We start from the raw sequence: 20000 nt of genomic DNA on the forward strand, positions 1-20000 counted from the left end.
TCTCTCTCTCTCTCTCTCTCTCTCTCTCTCTCTCTCTCTCTCGAAAAGTCTCCCAGCACCCCCAGCAGAGGTTTACATCGGGGTTATACAACACAATTTCCTTCACAATAATCCCTAACTAAATAATACCACTCACCACCCCCTGGATGGTGCATATTCAAACAAGACGATCCTTAAGCTGATGTGTTCCTACTTACTACATCAGATTGGTTAACGAATCGTACACGGACCATGCTACTCCATACATTCCTGTCTGTTCTCAGGTGATATCTCACCCTCCCCCCACCCCATACCCCTCCCACCTTTCACAAACATAACAAAAATATTTTAAAACTCTGCTGCTAATCTAACCCCTTCTCTAAATTAACACCTCTCATCTTTTAAACCTTTGACATTAAAGAGGATAATGACAAATTGAAATGATGACTATTATAATGAGTTCAATTACCTTCTGTTTTGGGTAGGCAAAAAGATGACAGGCAAGGCCCCGCACCCTCCATCACAGGTTCGGATGATGACTTCCAGTGATGACTTTGCACAGTTTCGTCAGTACTAGAACAAAGTACAGAAGAACACTATTATTTCCGAACTTTTTAATGAGAAAACATCTTCTTCTTCTTCTTTCGGCTGCTCCCGTTCGGGGTCGCCACAGCGGATCATCCGTATGATCCGCATAGTGATTTGGCACATGTTTTACGCCGGATGCCCTTCCTGACGCAACCCTGGTCGCCTCTTACAACACAGGGATATGGTACACCTATTTTAACCGGGGTATACACCGGCCCAGTACACTGGTGCTCATTTCGCCGACCTCGGAAGGATGACAGGCTGAGTCAACCCCCTGGTGTATTAATTCAGTGGCCCAACGGGGCTTGAACTCAGGACCTTTTGGATCCCAAGCCGCTGCCCTAACCACTGCGCCAACACCAGGCTTTTAATGAGAAAACATATGGGAAATAAAACTAGAAAGCATCTGAAAATGCAAAGCCCATTCGCATTGTATTCTGACTTCTTCTTCCATGTGCTAAAACGGTACCTTTGACCTCTTGACCAAATTCTTAATGTCTTCTCCATATTATCATGATAAAGCTTTGTTGAACATTTGATGACAAAAGATCAAATTATTTAAATTTCAGGTCAATTGGATGAAAATTGACGATTTTATGTAAAGCTGACCTTTGACCTTTTGACCAAATTCTTAATGTGATCTCCATATTCTCATAATAAAGCTTTGTTGAAAATTTGATGACAAATGCTCAAATGGTAAAAAAAAAAAAGAAAAGTTACAGCCCGGACACACAGACACACGTGATTGCAAAACCCCAACTTCCACTGCGTGGGGGACGGGCTAACAAGAATGAAATTTATAAACAACATGACTATCTGTTCAACTCCTAAATTGTCTGTTCCCTTTGTGCAATGGAAGATTGAATTGAGAAAGTGAAATTTGGCCAATAGTTCTTTAACCACAAAAGAAATATAAACAATACATAATCAATGTCACTTTAATTGCCTCTGGTACACATTGTACTTTGATTTGAGTTAAAAAAAAAAAAAAACTCTTAAACCTCACAAGCAAGAGCATAACCGAACACTTTTGCTCATGCACTCAATCTTTAATGGTAGTATTTTATTTTTTTTGTATATCTTGTTTTATCCTTATATATTTTAATTTTAAAGGATAAATGCCTTCTCCAGTTATTGGATTAGCAGTAATTATATTCTTCGCTTTATGACATGGAATATAAAATCTTCAATTTGTTTGTTTGAGAATAAATATAGATTTTGATCTGCTAAATGCAGGACTGGTTTCCTTATTTTAATTAGCTAAATACTGGATGCATCAACACCTGCATCCCACTGGCTGTGAAATAATGCTTGGCTAATATCAGCTGATGGACTTTGACTCCATTGATGATTTTGCTATCTTTGCTACCAGTGGATTTGCCCACAAGAACTTGCTGCTGGTTCTGAAAGAAGAAGCCAAGTGTGTGGGATTGTATATCAATTGGTTTAAGACCAAAGCTATAGCTATCACAGGTAGCCCAACAGACCTCGAGATTCATGGCGAACGAGTGCAATCAGTGAACCAGTTCATGTATGTAGGCTCCATAATCAACAAAGCCGGCACTATCTCTCATGACATCATTTGTCGTCTCACCAAAGCAGCAGCATCTCTTAGTCATCTGCCTGGACCACTTTTCCGCAAGAGACACATCCAACAAACAACAGAAATCAAGATATAACATACCCTGGTGCTTTCTTTCGTCCTGCATAGGTTGGAGACGTGGATAACCACTGTTGCAGACATGCAAAGACTGAATGTATTCGACATGAGATATCTGGCGAATGTCCCTAGCCTTGTCACTACTCCACCACCGCTGGTATGGAGACCTTTGTCAGAGGACAGCACACATACCAACTTACCAAGTGTATCATTTCAATCCCACCCAAGCTGGCAAGCACCGCCAAAGAGGCTGCCCAAAAACAAGATGTTCTGAGACTATCAGACAGGATCTGCATGCAGCCAACATTAGCCATATCATTGCACCTCGACTCATCAGACAGGAAAAGATGGAGTAATATTATCCAGGAAGTGTCCATGCTGAGCCTTCAGCATGGCCCCCAAAACAAGTCAGGTACTTTCAACTACTTCAAACCAGACCAGCTTACATCGCAAGAATAATTATTATAATGGGAATTATTATAAAGAATAATTACAGCATTAATTCCCATTATAATGGGAAACCAATGGATACCAAGAAATACAAACTGGTAACCTCAATATGGACCTGGAAGATACAAAGAAAGACCAAACATTTCATGAAGAGATTAAATTGAAAAAAATATTACAGTACAATGGTGCCACAGTGCAGAAATCAAAAAAGAATTGACCATTTTGAGGGAGGCAGTGGACCGAAAAAGGCTCGTCAAGTAAAATAAACATTCATCTCCCCGTCACCAACTTCAAACAGAGATAGATGGAAGGAGCCATGGCTGGTTAACTGTAAAGAGGGGCGGTACCCTTAAAGAACTGCCATGTTAGACAGAGGACGAGTACAAATGCAATTAGTTAATTGCATAGTCAACAGTACATGTTATACTTCTTCTTCATTCATATGCAGTACAAGGCTGTAGGGTAGCATCATTCGCTGAGGGTGTGGCTTTGCCACTGATGCAATGCCCTCTGCTGGTTCGGACAAGTATTTGAAATTTGGCTATGATGCTGGCGATAGTTCATCTCCTCCTCGTGAAAGACACCTATGCATCTTTAACATTTACAAATTAATACTGGGATGGGCCAACCGTTTAACATACATTTGAGGGACGGCACACACATTGAATTGCCATGCCTGTGAAACACCAGGATGATAGATTTTAGAGATTGAAAACCCAGGCTCGACATCATTGAAGCAAGTGTGTGTACTTCCAGACCACATCCTATCAACCCTGCATGTTATACTGATCAAGTTCTGTTCAAAGCAGGAAAATTAAAAGAAATTAAAAAGAAACAAAATTCCAGCAAGAATGAAAATAAAGTTCAATTCCTCACAAAAACAGAGATGGAAATAAATTTTTATTGTTGTTACAAGCCTTAAATTTGGAATAGATTACAGTATATGAGGATTGAAATGTGATTCAGTGCTTTTAATGTATAAGAGTGTGTTCAGTCCATGTTTATCATGCTGGACAGTTTGGAACTTGACTCACAAGAAACAAGTTTTGTGCCTCCATCTTACCCACTGGACAGAGGAAGACATTGTCTGTTTGCCAAGCTCAGAAGGTCTGTTTGCTAATCAGGCCCTACGGTGAGGATACATGACAGGAAAATTGCACTTGGAAGCATTACGAGATATCGCCTTCTATCGGCATGCAGGTCCCTCCCATCAACCTTGCAACTGCAAAGAGGAACCTTGGACAGTAGTCATGCAAGTGTGGAGGTAGGGTGGGAAAGATGTTGTCTGGAAGTGGAGGTGGGGGGAAGAACCGGAGATACAGAAAGTACCACCGTTGCACCATTCATAGCTCACTGTCATGGTTTTCACAGTATTGGAAGACCACATTTCCAGTTTTCCAGGACAAAAAAGTTGTTTTCCAGGTCTTTCAATACAAATGTTTGATGTAACGAGGGCCGTTGGAACAAACCACAAGAATAAAACCTTGTTTGTTTTCTGTTATTCCAAATTCCATTGAGTATTTCAGTCATGCATGTGACTGTGCAGGACCTGCTGATGGACTTTGACTCACTTAGCATGTGATACCACAGAACCATTCCAAGTTGTACCATTTGCAGCATTAATCACCAGTTTCTGTCACATGGAGTAAACTGCAATTAATAATCCTCATTTTCTTTTTATAAAATTGAAGTCAACACATTATGTTCTCCACACATGAGGTGGATTTTCAGACACAGTAAACTCTTGTTTTATTCGGGCTTGGGGAGGGGGAGGGGGGGAGGTTACGTTTCCTCTCACCTATACACTCGCGCATCATGTACTGGAGCAGTTTATCGGAATCGCCCTCGCTCACTGTACAAAACCAGAGCATTACTACCCCTTATATTTTTTGCGCATTTCTTTACTTGGCGGTTACTGGAATCGTTAATGCCATAATGTCTATCCAGTAACGCCGTGCCTCTCGCCTTGACAAAGCTTATCTGAAACCTCCACTTTCTGTGTCAAAGACCTCACTTTCCTCGACTTTGTTTACACTTCGTTCACCATGAGCAACACTTTTATTCTTGGAAGCCGTGGTTAAAAATCACTCAGGGCGATAATTGAAAACAAAGGAATTGATTACGATTCCATGGAATGCAGTGTTGACACAGAGATAGGTTCAGTACCATACGGTGCACGTCTTGGATACCACCTGCATCGCAGCAGTGCCACTAATTTACAATTGTATGTGTGAAGACAAACTAAAGTCCCAGGGAGTCCTTGAGGCCATTAACACATAATTAGAGGCAGATAGAATAAAACATTAGATGGGATTAACTCAGGAATAATTTGGAAGCTAAATTAGCACCATGCAATCAATCCATTGACAGACATAAGGATTAGCTCTGTGGATTGACTGGACTGAGAAACCTTTTTGGCACGGCTTTAAAGATAAATACCTGTGGTAAGCTAAAATTGGTAACGTTCTCTGAAAGAGACCAGCAGAATTAACAATTTTGACCATTTGCAAAAATTTTCTCTTTTTTTTTTCTCGGTGTTTCAAAGGACTAGGACAAGTTTTCCAGGACTTTCCAGAACTGGAAGATGCTTTTCATTTTTACAGAAATTTCAAGAACTGTGCGAACCCTGGTTGAGAGGTTAAGGTGAACGGCTCGCGATCTTTGCGATATGCTCGAGTGCTGGGACATTTCATCTGTAAGTGGAACATTGAGATCAATACTAAGACATGTGTAGGATTGGCTGGGCCTCCATGCTATGTTCATTATCGTGGTTCGCACAGCCATGGAAAACCAAGTTTCCAGTTTTTCAGAAAAAGAGTTGTTTTCCAGGACTTGTATGTAATACACGTGTTTATGTACAAGTGACACTGGATTTTTCAATGCCACTTATACATAAATTTACTCAAAGTTTTAATCGTTCAAGCAACTGCATTAATTTTTTTTATCGAACACATCAATATAGATGATTGTTTGGATTACTTTTGGGAAGACAGTCAATAAATATAAACGAAATATAACTGAAGTATGAATACCTATCCTGGAGCCATAAAATTCCATAATATGGGAACACCAAACAGGACCTGGCAGATACAAAAGGGGGGAGTTTGACCAGTCATTTGCATTCAAGTGACACCATGCTTTGGTGGTTGGTGCCTCTCATGATTCCTAAGTGAACTTTCCCCCATATTCCCATTATCGAACATCTTCTCACAGATCCTGCATCTGACCTTGTGAATGGACTCCAATCCCAGAAGTGGGCATGACTCAGCCACGAGAAATTAAAATAGCAAAGCTTTGACATTCTTCAAATTTTCTTCCTTTCCTTTTACAATTGGCTGTGCACATGCTAAGGAGCTACTTCTTGCTTAACCAGGAGTTTCAATAAACACTTCCATAATTTATGCATGACCTGTAAGAAACCATTTCGCCTCAACTTTGGTAAATCCCAAGGGGAGGTTAACGTTGGTAATAAATGAATTAACAATTCAGAGCGGGAGAGTAGAGGATAAATGGGGTTTCGAAGGCATCCATGCAAATTAATGGGGAAAAGGGGGAAAACTCTGAATCAACCCTAAAAAAGCCCAAAACAGGAGACAGATTCCTCCCCCTCCCACACAAATGAATGGGGAAACCTTTCTGACTCGAGGCCTAAAAACCCAAAATAGGACACTGATTTTCTCTCCCCCCCCCCCCCGACTCTCTAACTCAAGGCCCATCAGATCAAAAGAGGAGGCTGATCACTGCCCCATTGAAAAAATGTTAAACTGGGACTTACTGATTTCCTTTTATATTTTCTTTCCACTCAAAGAGTGATCCAATGAATATTTGTCCATGTTCTTCTCGAGGTAATAATTTAATTTTTTATTACATTTATCACCATCGAGTATATTCGCAAATATTATTTTAGAACTTAGTTCTTGGTTTATATGTCTTTGTTGAGCAGAAATAAAATGATAAACTTCTCTCAATGCTCTTGTTTGACCACCTCCTGAGCCACATATCATTTTGAGATTGTAGTAAATTGTTTTTCCATTGTTCAATTGATAACCATCAAAGTTTTCAGTCCATTCAAGGATATTTCTTTTTTCCTTTACATCCTCCAACTTAGTTGTAATTAAATTTATCTGCTTATTTGTTTTATTTACTTTTACCCCAGTTATTTCTTCAATAAGACTTATTTGATATTTTTCACATTATTTATGTTTCCCATTTAAACACCAAGGCTGATTACATCTCCACTCTTTGGTTTGGTTATTGCTTGGTTCTATCATATATAAATCAGGAAAAAGACACCCCTTTAACACTTATACTTATAACCATAAGGGATACTCTTGATTCCATTCTCTAAAATATATATTTTATCATCAAAAGCTCCTAATCCTTTCTTATTTATCTCTTCTGTATATAATTGATGTTTATAACTTCTTATTGCATTCATTTTTCTGTACTCTTCCTTCTTTAAGGCTAAACAGTTGTAATAATGTTTAAAGTTTATTGTTTCCTTGATTATATTTTTCTTTATTCCCTTTAGCTTCTAATCACACCTTTCAATGTTATTATTATATTATCAATACTAGTGCGGGCCCGTTGGTGCGTGCCAGTATGTGCAGCTTCGTTCCTTCGCTCTCGTAAACGACGATTAGATTGGGGCATTTTTTTCAATTAGATCGGACCAACCGTATCATAAATGGCCATAACTTGGGAAACACCTGGGAAACATACTCAGGTCCCCAGCGTCAATTGTGACGTCATATCAAACAAAGAAGAAGAATTGTGATGCCCCCTTTCTCTCACCCCCCCTCTCCCCTCTCTCGCCACCTCCTCTCTCCCCCTCTCTTGAATTGTGATGCCCCCTCTCTCTCACCCCCCCTCTCTAACCCCCCTCTCTCGCCCCCCTCTCTTGCCCCCCTCTCTCCCGCCCCCCTCTCTCGCTCCTCCTCTCTCGCCCCTCTGTAAATGTATTCACAAATGTCTACCAAATGTCTACCTTTCCAACACTGAAATATACCATCAGAGATGGGGAATCCCCCGCCATTGAATGAAAAAGGTCATACATATTCCAGATAATGAGGGAGGTGAATTGGAAACAAGACACCATTTGGTCATCATCTCGAAAAAGTTCCCCAGGGGTGAGGAACATGGTAACCAAAAATAATTGAAATCAGATAGGCGGTTTTCCATTTATTACAAAAAACATTTTTTTCAAGATGGCCGCCCCAGCCGGCCATCTTGGATCTGGCCACGTCCAAAATCGATAGGGTCCTTCCTTTTCAGGTGGTACATGTGTGACTCGAATTTCAAATTGATATGGCGAAAAAACATTTTTTCAAGATGGCCACCCCAGTCGGCCATCTTGGATCCGGCCACGCCCAAAATCAATAGGGTTCTTCCTTTTCAGGTGGTACATGTGTGACCCAAATTTCAAATCGATATGGCGAACAGTTTATGAGTTATCGCACTCACAGCTATAAATGTTGACGGACGGACGGACGGACGGACGGACGGACAGCCGGACGCCCTGGGTGACAACAATATCCCCCTTCCGCCACGCGGCGGGGGATAAAAAGTAATAGTCAAGAAAATTCAAACCTTGGGATGAATTAATATTTGAACAATTAATTAAAACCTTGGGGAAGAACAGCTTTCAAACCTTGGGAAACACTTGGGAAACAAAGAATAAATAAATAAATAAACATTAATTGTGACATCATTCGTGATGTCATAGCACCGTGTCCTGTCATTGGTTGACAGATGTTATTGGTCATTATTGGTTGACAGACAATATATAGTAGTCCAGCAGCCATTTCTCATATGAGGCCAAATAAGAAAATTCGTTCAACACCCCCACAGAAAAGGTTTGACTTGACAGGGTGGTAGAATGGACCATATAGAACATCTCCAGGTAGTATGTGGTTTCAAATTGTGGTATCATTAAAATTCTACAGGCCACATTATACATACCAAGGGTACTTACCAAGAGAGTCACTGTGGGCCAGCAAAATTTAGGGGGAAGGGTAACGTGAATATCTTTGTCTAGACTCAACCAATTTTCAATATTGAGGTATCATTGACTTCCTATTATAATTCTCTATCAGAGTATGTACAGTTATTTGAAAATGGCCTTTGCCATGGCATCACCAAATGGTGTTCTGTACAGTCCTCAACATGGTGTTCTGGACATCTTTTTATTCTTCCAGAGCTAGTTGGCATGCTGTCACTTGCTCCATCACAGCATCTTCATCTACATCACTGCCCTCCTGCCTAGAGTGGCACTTCACGAAGGCACGCCACTGCAGACTAAACATGGCTTCCATGACTATCTTGTGGACTCGCACTCCACGATTGTAAGACTTCCCTTTCAGGAGGGTCGAGGTTGTCGAACTGCCATACATGCCAGATTCTATCAGAAGATCCTCGATGCCTGACATCTGGTACTTTTTACCCAGCACAGCCAGATAATTCGTTGCAATGTGGAAGCTTCCTATGCGTATCACCGTGTCTTCAAACTGTTCTTGTTGGCGCCATTGAATCTCTTTGGCCTTCACATATATCGCAAGGTCAAATGTAATAACGCTGTCATTCTGGCCAAGGCTTGCCATCATGGACTGCACATTCTTCATAACTCTGTAGACGGTGCTGAACTCTGTAGGGGAACCATTGATCATGGGGTAGTAGCCGATGTTTGTGCGAACGGAAACACAGGAGTGTACCACAGCATTGAAGCTACTCCAGCTGGGTACTTTTCGTTTTTCTGTGGCGAAGAGCTCCACCTCAAACAGCTTCATTGGTGTCATCCTTATCAATGCCAAAGCAAGATCCATCTTACAGGCTGCCGAATGCAAGCTTTCAGAGCATTTGAACCACTCAACTTGTATCTTCCCGGAGAAACTGGTAACAGCAGGCCGCTTTCCGTATGCACTGTACTCTCTGATGGATTGGCACATCCCAGTGGATTCAAGTGTCCGTTTCCTTTTTGTCTGGTCTGAATAGACCCTCGGCTCGGGGACTGGACCAAAGTGCCCTCGTTGATAGAGGAATACTGTAGTGGCATGAGTTGTCCTCTTTCCATCAAGAGTCTCTTCAGTCATGTCATTATTGTCTGCTGCCACCTGGACAAAGACGCCTGGGGAGATGTTTGATGGCAATACCGTACCAAAGATGTCGCTCTTGGCTAGGATCTCCTGTGCAAGGCTTGTGTCGGTTGCCTCAACATCATCGTAGAAGTCACAGTGGCCCATTCTGCTCAGCATGGTCATGAGCTGTTTTGACCTCATCATATGGCGAACTGCAATTCCCAGGGCCACATGCTTGGGCATGTTAGTTCTAGCATGAGTCGCATAGTGTACAACATCCTGAGCAAGCATTAAAACACGTCTTTTATCTGATGAGTTGCTACATTCTGGTGCTGAAAACTCATCTTCATCTTCCTTTTCTGGTTTGGCAATAACCCAGCGTAGTAGCCAGAAAAGACTGTCTGGTATCACAGATTTGGATTTTGTCAGGGTTAGATCCATGATATTAGGTGGTCGCACTGACATGCCTTGGCATTCATTGATCTCCGACTTGATGAGTTTCGCAGTGCGGTACAGCAGACTCACCCTGTCGCAATCATCCATCGCTGTTGTGGGCTGTTTTATTGGTACACCCATGGCTGTTGCAGTGTTACACTGATAGGCAGAGTTGATGACATCTTGAAGGGATATGGAGCTTGAGTACAAAAGCTCAGACTTACTAAGATCATATGGCTTATGGAAGACAACGTCATCTCCAAAGTGTTTCTTTTGTCGAAGTTTGAGTCGCTGGGTAGTGTAGCTGTCGACTGCCACTCCCTGTCCGCACAGAAAATGATTCTATCTGTCCAGAAGAATTGTCATATCAAAGGCCTTCCCACCATTCAGGTCAGCAGAGATATCTTCAGCCAATTGCTTGAATGCCATATCGTAACAAGTTTCTTGTCTCCCTTCATGGAAGCCAGCATACTGCAGATTAGCTTTGCTGATGTATGAGGCATGGCAAGCTCTGTGGTATCTAGCTTCTGCTGCCACTAGATCGTTACTGACAGCATCAGTAGTCCGTAACATGTCCTCATCGCCCTTTGCGGTCGCTGCTTGCACAATAGTTTCACAGGCTTGGAAAGTTCTGACCATGGTCATCTCCTTTACCCTTCTGTGTGTTTTCTTCTTGCAGAAGAGGCACATAGTCCAGTCAGTGGACATTGACTGAGAACTGGATACCCTGGAGGTCTCCGTCAAACTTGTTGCAGTTTGTGTGCCAATCTTAGATTCTTCTGCTGGTGTCAGTGAGAATGCAGATCTTCTCCTCTGCATGTAACGCAGGTTTTCTTTGCTTGTCCATTTTTCGTAGCAATTTGAGTGCCATTTAACATCCACGGTTGCCAAACTGGCAAAATCTGATTTTAAACGTTCGTATACTTCATCTCGTCAGAGTTCCAGTGCTGCAACAAGTGTCTGTATGGAGGTATCTCCGGCTTCCCACAGTGTCTCGTTTGAGTCCATCTGACAAATTATGCACTTGTGAAAGTTAGTCAACTTCTGTCTCTTTACAGGTAAAAGTTACACTACTGCCTGACTCTCTGAACTGGCCATTGCTTCAGTTGGCTGGTAGGATTCTTTCAGATTTTCAATCTGGAATGACACAGGAAAGCAACTACGTTAACCCACAGCCTCTTTTACTATCATTATTAACACTAGTGCATGCCCGTAGGTGCGTGCCCGTACGTGCAAACAAAACAAAACAAAAAAAATTCAAACCGCGTGCCAGAAACAACAACTGCACAGGCCGCTCCTTCGCTCTCACGTGCCCGTACGTGCGTACCCGTACCCGTTTCTTCTGCACGGCACCTTGCCTCACGTCCAGTGTTGTCTGCCAAGCGAGCAGTTCGTTCTTCATCCGTTTCTTCTGCACGACTCCTTGCCTCGCGCTTAATGTTGTCTGCCAAGCGAGCAGTTCGTTCTTCATCCGTTTCAGCTGCACGACGCCTTGCCTCGCGTTCAATGTTGTCTGCCAAGCGAGCAGTTCGTTCTTCATCCGTTTCAGCTTCACGACGCCTTGCCTCGCGTTCAGTGTTGTCTGCCAAGCGAGCAGCTCGTGCTTCGTTAGATTCCATTGCACGTGCATGACGCGCAGCTTCGTTCCTTCGCTGTCGTAAACGACGACTGGATTGGGGCATTGTGTTTAAGAAAATCAAGAAAGAAATCGAGAAAGTACAGAAATCGAGAAAGAAAGAATACAGTAAGTCGATAAATCGAGAAAGAATAAAGTAATCGTCACTGACTGGACTGGGGCATTGTGTTTAAGAAAATCGAGAAAGAAAGAATACAGCAAGTCAATAAATCGAGAAAGAATACAGTACTCGTCACTATCCGGAAGTTAAGTCCTCACTTGTCGGAAGTTCGCATATCGCAGTTACGATTATTCGCAATTTAGTTTTAATGGCCAATTATTCAATTTGCGCCAACGTATTTTGCCTTTTCGCAATGTCGTCGCAAGGAAAAACACAAAGAGAAGAGTAGAGAAAAAAAAACCTTCGTGCAAAAAAAATTTAAAAATTACTTCCTGCTTCAGAGCATACCAGCTCACTCTGATATTACTGAAATTTATGCACTGTCTAATATGAAAACGATCATAACTTGGGGCAAAAAAAAATTACTTCCTGCTTCGGAGAATACCAGCTCACTCTGATGTTACCGAAATTTAAACACCGTCTAATATGAAAACGATCATAACTTGGGGCATTGTGTTTGTCTATAAATGCGCATAAGAAATCGAGAAATTATTAGAATACATGAAGTCATCATTATCCGGAAGTTCGTACATGGTAACCCGTAATGGGGATCGCGGCTGAGGTTCCCTTCCCCCATCGGTCACGCCCATGCAGCAACGTGTCTTGTCATTGGTTGGTAAATAAATGGCCATAACTTGGGAACCGCTTGTCCGATTAATATCAAACCTTGAAAAGGCACATCCTCAGGTCCCTAGCAACATATCTGGCAAGCTTCAATTAGATCGGACTGGTGGTTTTCGAGAAAGCGGTCACGCACACACACACACACACACACACACACACACACACACACACACACACACACACACACACACACACACACACACACACACACACACACACACACACACACACACACACACACACACTGCTGGAATTATAGATAGATGACATTTTTAAACTTTATTTTTGTAATTATATAGTCCATAAGAATTTCATAAAAAATAGACTAACACAGAATTTTTTAGTCCAGCAGCATGAACCTGTGAAAAATTCAATTGTTCAACACCCACAACAGAAAAGTTTGACTTGACGACTTAGTATGCTCTAAAAGATGCCTAAAATATTTTTTAAAAGCTCATAATATTTGATTTTTTGTGATTTTTACCTCTTGTGGTTGTACAGTTGAATGAATTCGACATTTCTGTACATATTCTGAAAGAGAATTGTAATACGAAGCCAATGATACCTCAATATTGAAAATTGGTTGAGTCTCGACAAAGATATTCACGTTTACGTTACCCCTCCCCTAAATTTTGCTAGCCCACAGTGACCATCTTGGTAAGTACACTTGGTATGTATAATGACCTGTAGAATTTTAATGATACCACAATTTGAAACCACATACTACCTGGAGGTGTTCTATAGGGACTATTCTACCACTCTGTCAAGTTAAACCTTTTCTGCAGGGAGTGTTGAACGATTTCCTTTTTTTTCAGGTCCTTGCTCCTGGACTATAGGTCGTTATTGGTTGACAGACATTGGTCATTATATCACGTTATTCTTTATTACTACCAATTATTGTGCTATTATTATTATTATTATTATTATTAATTTGGGGAAAAATGGCATGATAAGGTGGAACGACACTTCAGCTGCGACATATATACACCTTTCCAACACTGAAAAAAGCAATAAAATGGCCGTAACTTGGGTACCGCTAATCCGATTGATATCAGACCTTGAAAAGGCACATCCGCGGGACCCCGGCAATATTTCTGGCAAGTTTCAATTAGATCGGTCAGGTCGTCGAGAAACGGCGGTCGCAGACAGACAGACAGACAGACAGACAGACACACACACACACACACACACACACACACAGATATTGCTGGAATTATAGAGAGATACGTAAAAGCATAAGACTTTGCTCTCAACCCCAAAAATTCACTCGTGGGTCATTCCATGTCAAATCATCAAAGAATCTGCCGTCATCTCTCAGATTTTTGTAAAACTTTGGGAACCAATTGGGACCCATGAAAAACGGCAAGAACTCAAATATTTTTGCTAATAGCCTCTTAATTAGTGAGATACAGACTTGACAAACTTTGGACTAATTAGCACGACGTCGCAAATTCAAATGGCCATATCTCTAAAAGTATAACACCTAGAGAGCTGGTTTTGGTGTCATTTTAAAGGTATTTTCATGCCCTATGAATTTGGCTGGGCAACATTTTCCTACCTCCAACCACAAAAAAGTTATCACAAAATATAAACTTCAATCGTGAATCCCCAAAAAATGTTTCCTTCAAATTTCCTCAAATTCATCCCAGAGGTACCTTATGATGTCAAGAAGCTTCCACATAAATTTTGTGATGGGAACTCCAATAGTTTCTGAGATATGAGCAATAATGTACATGTATATGTATGGCATATAGGTTCGAAAATCAGCATTTGTAATGTATTATAAAAATCAATAAGTGAGTTCAAGTACACAGTGTTCACGAACCTGACTTAGGCATTCAATTTCCTCTTCAATGCAGCAACAGCAGCACTTGTTTCTTCCCCTCAGGCCCAGTTGAAAATGAAAGTATATGATACTTCAAAGCAATTGATGGTCGTTCCCTGTGTTCCCTGTCATGGCTAGGTTAGAATGATTGTATTGGTTCCCAAAGTTTTACAAAAATCTGAGAGATGATGGCAGATTCTTTGATGATTTGACATGGAATGACCCTCATGACCTTTCCACCCACTCATCCTTAAACTTACCAATAACCTTTTTATTCTTTAATGAAAACAACATACGATCAGACTTATAATTACTTGCATCATACATATCAATATTATCAATCATATCCTCATATACATCACTTGTCTTAATTTCTAATATAAAACTATCTGTATCCATATTCAACAATGACACATTATCCTTATACTTTGATTTTAAAATATTATCGTAATAGTCATACATTAACGGCTTTGACAAGTCAAGAATTATATGTTCATATATATATATATATATATATATATATATATATATATATATATATATATATATATATATATATATATATATATATATATATATATATATATGTATATGTTTATCCATTTCAATACTCTCTTTTTTCAAATGAATAGCACAAAAGTTCTCTGAAAACACCTCCACTCGTGCAAAACTTGGTCTATTAATTAACATGGAAGCCTGCTTCCAAGATGCAGAAAGTCTTGTGTTTTGTCGATTCCTAACATTTTCCAGTCTTTCCAAATACAGCATTATTTATTAATTTATAAAAGTCCTTTTCAAAATCTGTTTTCGCTTCTGTTCTCCTTTTTGTGTTAAAATCAATATATTTCTTCAACAAATGACTTTAAATTTCAAAATTCGATGAATTTTTCTCACTCTCAACCCAACAGATAAATATTGTCTCAAGTTCCTATGATGTAAAACATAACTTTCTTTGTCATTTAATGTTGTAAGTAGTTTTTCTGGAGATTTACCTTTTATATTAAATGACTGTTGGTAATCACTTAGCCATTCTTTTCTTGGACTTTCTTTATCAGGGGCAAAAGGTAGGTCTTTATGTTTGTGATGAAGTTCTTCTGGATATTTTAAAACAACCTCAAAATAATATCCAACTTCAGCTTCATCCAATTCTTTTTGAAAGGAGACAACAATGTCTTGTAAAACTTTTTCATAATGTTTTTCTTTAACCCATTTAAGTTTTCGATAAGGTAAAGATTGAGACACAGGCCATCCATACAAATTGTGAGCATCATAATACATCAGGAAAGAGTTGCCCTCATTCTTATTATAAAAAGGAAGATATTTGTTATTTGCTTTAGCATATCTCTTGGAACATACTTGAGATATTCCTCCTTTTCTAGGCTTCTCTATCATTAAAAGCATATCTATATCACTGATTAATTCCAAATTTTGTTTTGTCATTTTTAACATAGAACTCCAAGACAAGCCCGGGGCTGTGTAATAGTGAACGGGGTCTAATCCATAAGAATTTTTATTATGACAGACTTCTAAAAGTTTCAAACACATCAAGCAATAACAATACATCAGTTTTAAGATACAAATCATGATATTCTCCAAGATTCTTTATATTAAACTACTCCCAAACCTTTTTAGCTTGTGTATAATCTATCGGAAATAGTTTTATTCAACTTGCTAAAGAAACTTTCCCTGGAAGGAAGTTGTGTTTCTTTAAACTTCTCAAATGAATCCAAAGAGTCATACAGATATATGCCCCTTTGTGATAAGAGATCAATCTCTTCTTGATTTGAGAAATGTGATTTAAGATTCGGGAAATTTTTAATATATGATACTAAATTAGACAATGGACTTGACATAAACTTGTATGTGTCAAGAACTCTGATATGGGTTATGGGGGATGTATGAATTGTCTTTGTGAATGAGATGTATTTTTGATCTGTGTTAGGAATGGCAGAAATATCTCCAGATGTGTTTGAAAGTTCATTTATAAATAGATGGGTGTCATAGTGAGCATTGTTGTGAAGAAAGACGGGAATAAAATTTGGAGGCTTGAAATTAAGATTACAACAGGAATGAGCTGGACCTCTATATTTGCCAGTAAGATGACAGTGATCCCAAACCTTGACGTCTCCCTCAATTTTCTCCTCACAAATATGACAGATACTGTTCTTTCTAAATTCCTTTTTTCTCTCCCTTTGTTAATGACATTGGTTAATAGGTTTCAACCATTATTTCTCTTCGTCTTATACAGTCTTTGTCCAATCGTCTTAAAACTCCTCTGAGGCATCTTCTCCTCTATAAAGTTCTACCTTGTTGTATTCATCACCAACAGATGATTTGATATAATAACAGAAACCACAAGGAGTATGTTTTTGATATTTATTTGTGTATGATTTCTTTGGATATGGAGAAACAGTATCTATCTTTTCAAGGATACTTTCAAAATCAGCATATATCACAAACGGATGTTTTATAGATTTGTTAAAATCTTTGAATGATATGTTTGAAACTGCTTTTGGTAAATTGATTACGGTTGATTTATGATTATATTACTACAATATTTCGAATGTTGATTTAATCGTTCTTTTGTGTGAAAGGAGTTGAGACATCTCTTACAAGGATACGTTTTACATTTTTTCTTATATAGTTGTGATTTGGTTCATCTTGAGAAATTTTTGATGAAAGCATATGTGATTTTTCCTTTGAAGTAAAGTGGAGAAGGTCAATGTGTGTTTCATCATTTTTGTAAATGTTTGAAATTTTTAATATGTGAACTTTGTATCCGTTAATCCATATACATTAACAGATAGATTATTCAATTTCTCAAATTTAGGAATATCTCTCAATGACATTGGAAACTTTAAATCTTTAACATTTAATGTATTCTTGTATTTCTTATAATGTTCAACCCTTTCAGGATTCCATTGTGGAGGATGTAAGTGAAGAAGAACAGACCATAGAAAACATTTATTATCTTTGTAATGAATATGAACAACTGCTTTCTTAAGTTTTATCTCTTTTGGTAAATAAAGATAAGAAGCTTGAAGAGGATCTGATTTTAAGATGTGTATATCTAAAAAGATTATTTTTGTCAAAGTAAATCCATTACCTACTAGAGTGTTAGCAACATCTTGTTCTTGTCTCTGGAGTTCATCGTAAACATCACGTCTTACAAAATTCTGAAATGATGAGATAAAGTGAGGGTGTGTCATCATATAGGGAGTAGTTTCATCGTCTTGTCTTACCATATTCAATTTTACTCCCGTATAAATCTTAAAAGTTTTCATTTCACTTAATGTGTTTTTAATTATAGTTTCAATACTTTGTTTAACCATATCAACAGCTTCCATGATTGAAGATGGTCCAGGATCTTGAAAACGAAACAATCTTATTTTTATATGCCCTTTAAATGCCCCATTATTGTTTTCAATGGAGAATTTAGCTTCCCTTTCTTCATTGTTCTTGTGTATGCATGATTGAAGGTGTTTATTTTAACTTTTTAAAAGAATATCATTATCACATCTATCACAATGTTTTGTTTCTTGGTCAAGTGGAGATATTTGTCTGAAAAGATTGAATGTGTGTTTGTTGGTTTGAAGGTGTTTTTTATAACATTTATATTCGTGAATACAAACATCGCAGAACGTTGTATTCACCATATTTATATAATAAAACTTTGCTTAAAATAAAATTTTCTTGATGAAAATTTCATTTAGTTTCTAGGTGAATCTATACTTAAAACCATTTTATCCTCCAACTTTTTTCACTTAATAAATAAAATGTATTAAGACAAAAAAGAAAAGTTTCAATCAATCTCTTCATTTGTAAAAGATACTGAGAAATATGTCAAGGATGTAAAATTGAACAAAGGCAAATATAACAACTATTGGATAAAAACAATTATGGTGAATAATATGAGTTCTTCAATTTCCTTCAGTGGAAGGGCTTTTAGTATATCTGGAAGAACATCAATGAATGTATCTCTTACAAAAGTTTCTCCTCTCCTTCTGGTAACAGTGGGACAGATAACAGCAATTTTTGAGAGGAATCGTGCAAATGATGATAAAGCATCAAATTTGGCACATTTGTTCTCCAGGGGATTGTAATCAAATCTGCCTGATTGGCCATTTGAAAATCCAAATTTGGAAAAATTTGAAAAAAAAAAAAAATTCAAAAAAGCCAAGATCACGAATCAATGTTGGATGCTGCTGAGATTGGTGAATGTTTCAGAAACATCATCAAAGACGTTCCAAGTCTGCCATGCAGTTTTCTTCCCTTTACCGCGGAAGGCAGACACGACGTCACATCCAGTGAACGCATGGAAGTATGGGATCCCTCTAGCTTTCTCAGGCCCTGTTGCAGAAACTACCTCATGGACTGGAATCCATCACACCTTGGCTCCTTGGCCAAAGGCAATCCACATGTCTCAAGACCTAGTTCCTGTAAGGATGGCAGTACAGATATTGCTATGACTAGTACGTCCGTGTCATTAGCCTTAATGACAATGGACTTGCTACCATCCGTCGTTGCAACCCTGGCGTGTACAAATATTTGACTGTCAGCTTCTTCATGACAACATGGAGACACAGCATCCAGTGACTTCCTTGTGTTGCTAATGGCATCTTCTCCTTTTGTGACAATGACTGTGCTTTTCATCTGTGCTTCACACATCTTTTCCGCAAGGAAGTGAAACAGCTCAGTCTTGTTGCTGTCATCTCGAAGAAAGCTTCTCCAGTTACTTGGGGTCTTACTGGTTCCTGTCATTCTTCTTCTGATTCCTTGCCCCCTTTTTGACCTTGCCTCAAACTTCAGACTTGACTTCTTGTACACATCAAACACTACGTCCACCCTCTCGTACGTGGCACCATAGGATTCCACCTTTGGGATGATGTCTTTTTTAGCATAGTCAGCAAATATCTTTGAAATATGTGGAGGTAGGGCATTGATAAGTGCTGAGTCATCAATGATGACTGCATCTCCCCTTGGTTCTCTGTCTGGGATGTTCACTTGTGCTTCAAGAATTTCAGCCAGCTGTGACTTCCAAATTTTTTTAACATTTCTTTTATTTTTCAAATTTTTCAAAATTTGGATTTTCAAATGGCCAATCGGGCAGATTTGATCAGAAAGCCCTGCATAAAATAAATGCCAAATTTGATGCTTGTATCATAATTTGCACGATTTTTATACGATATATATATATATATATATATATATATATATATATATATATATATATATATATATCGTAGAAAAATCGTGCAAATTATGATACAAGCATCAAATTTGGCATTTATATATATATATATTTTTATATTTATATATATAATATATACATATATATACACATATATACACATATATACATATATATATATATACATATATATATATACATACGTACATCTTCTTCTTCTTCTTTAGGCTGCTCCCGTTCGGGGTCGCCACAGCGGATCATCCGTATGATCCGCATAGTGATTTGGCACATGTTTTACGCCGGATGCCCTTCCTGACGCAACCCTGGTCGCCTCTTACGACACAGGGATATGGTACACCTATTTTAACCGAGGCATACA

At 38.9% G+C, this 20000-nt stretch overlaps 1 protein-coding gene across 2 annotated transcripts in view; it reads right to left on the bottom strand.

Annotated features, from left to right (window-relative positions):
• Nucleotides 1-425: 425 nt before the first annotated feature.
• The window catches only part of LOC147023681 (uncharacterized), a 155541-nt gene continuing 135966 nt past the window's right edge, over nt 426-20000 (bottom strand). For both annotated transcript variants that reach the window (XM_085887129.1, XM_085887130.1), the window contains one exon: nt 426-552. In XM_085887129.1, coding sequence (XP_085743255.1) covers nt 441-552 — 112 coding nt within the window. In that variant the 3' untranslated portion in view covers nt 426-440. The remainder of the gene's footprint in view (nt 553-20000) is intronic.

The sequence above is a fragment of the Eptatretus burgeri genome, chromosome 7 (genome assembly GCF_056783735.1).
Source record: "Eptatretus burgeri isolate ZD-2024b chromosome 7, Ebu_testis_v1, whole genome shotgun sequence".
Lineage (NCBI taxonomy): Eukaryota > Metazoa > Chordata > Myxini > Myxiniformes > Myxinidae > Eptatretus > Eptatretus burgeri.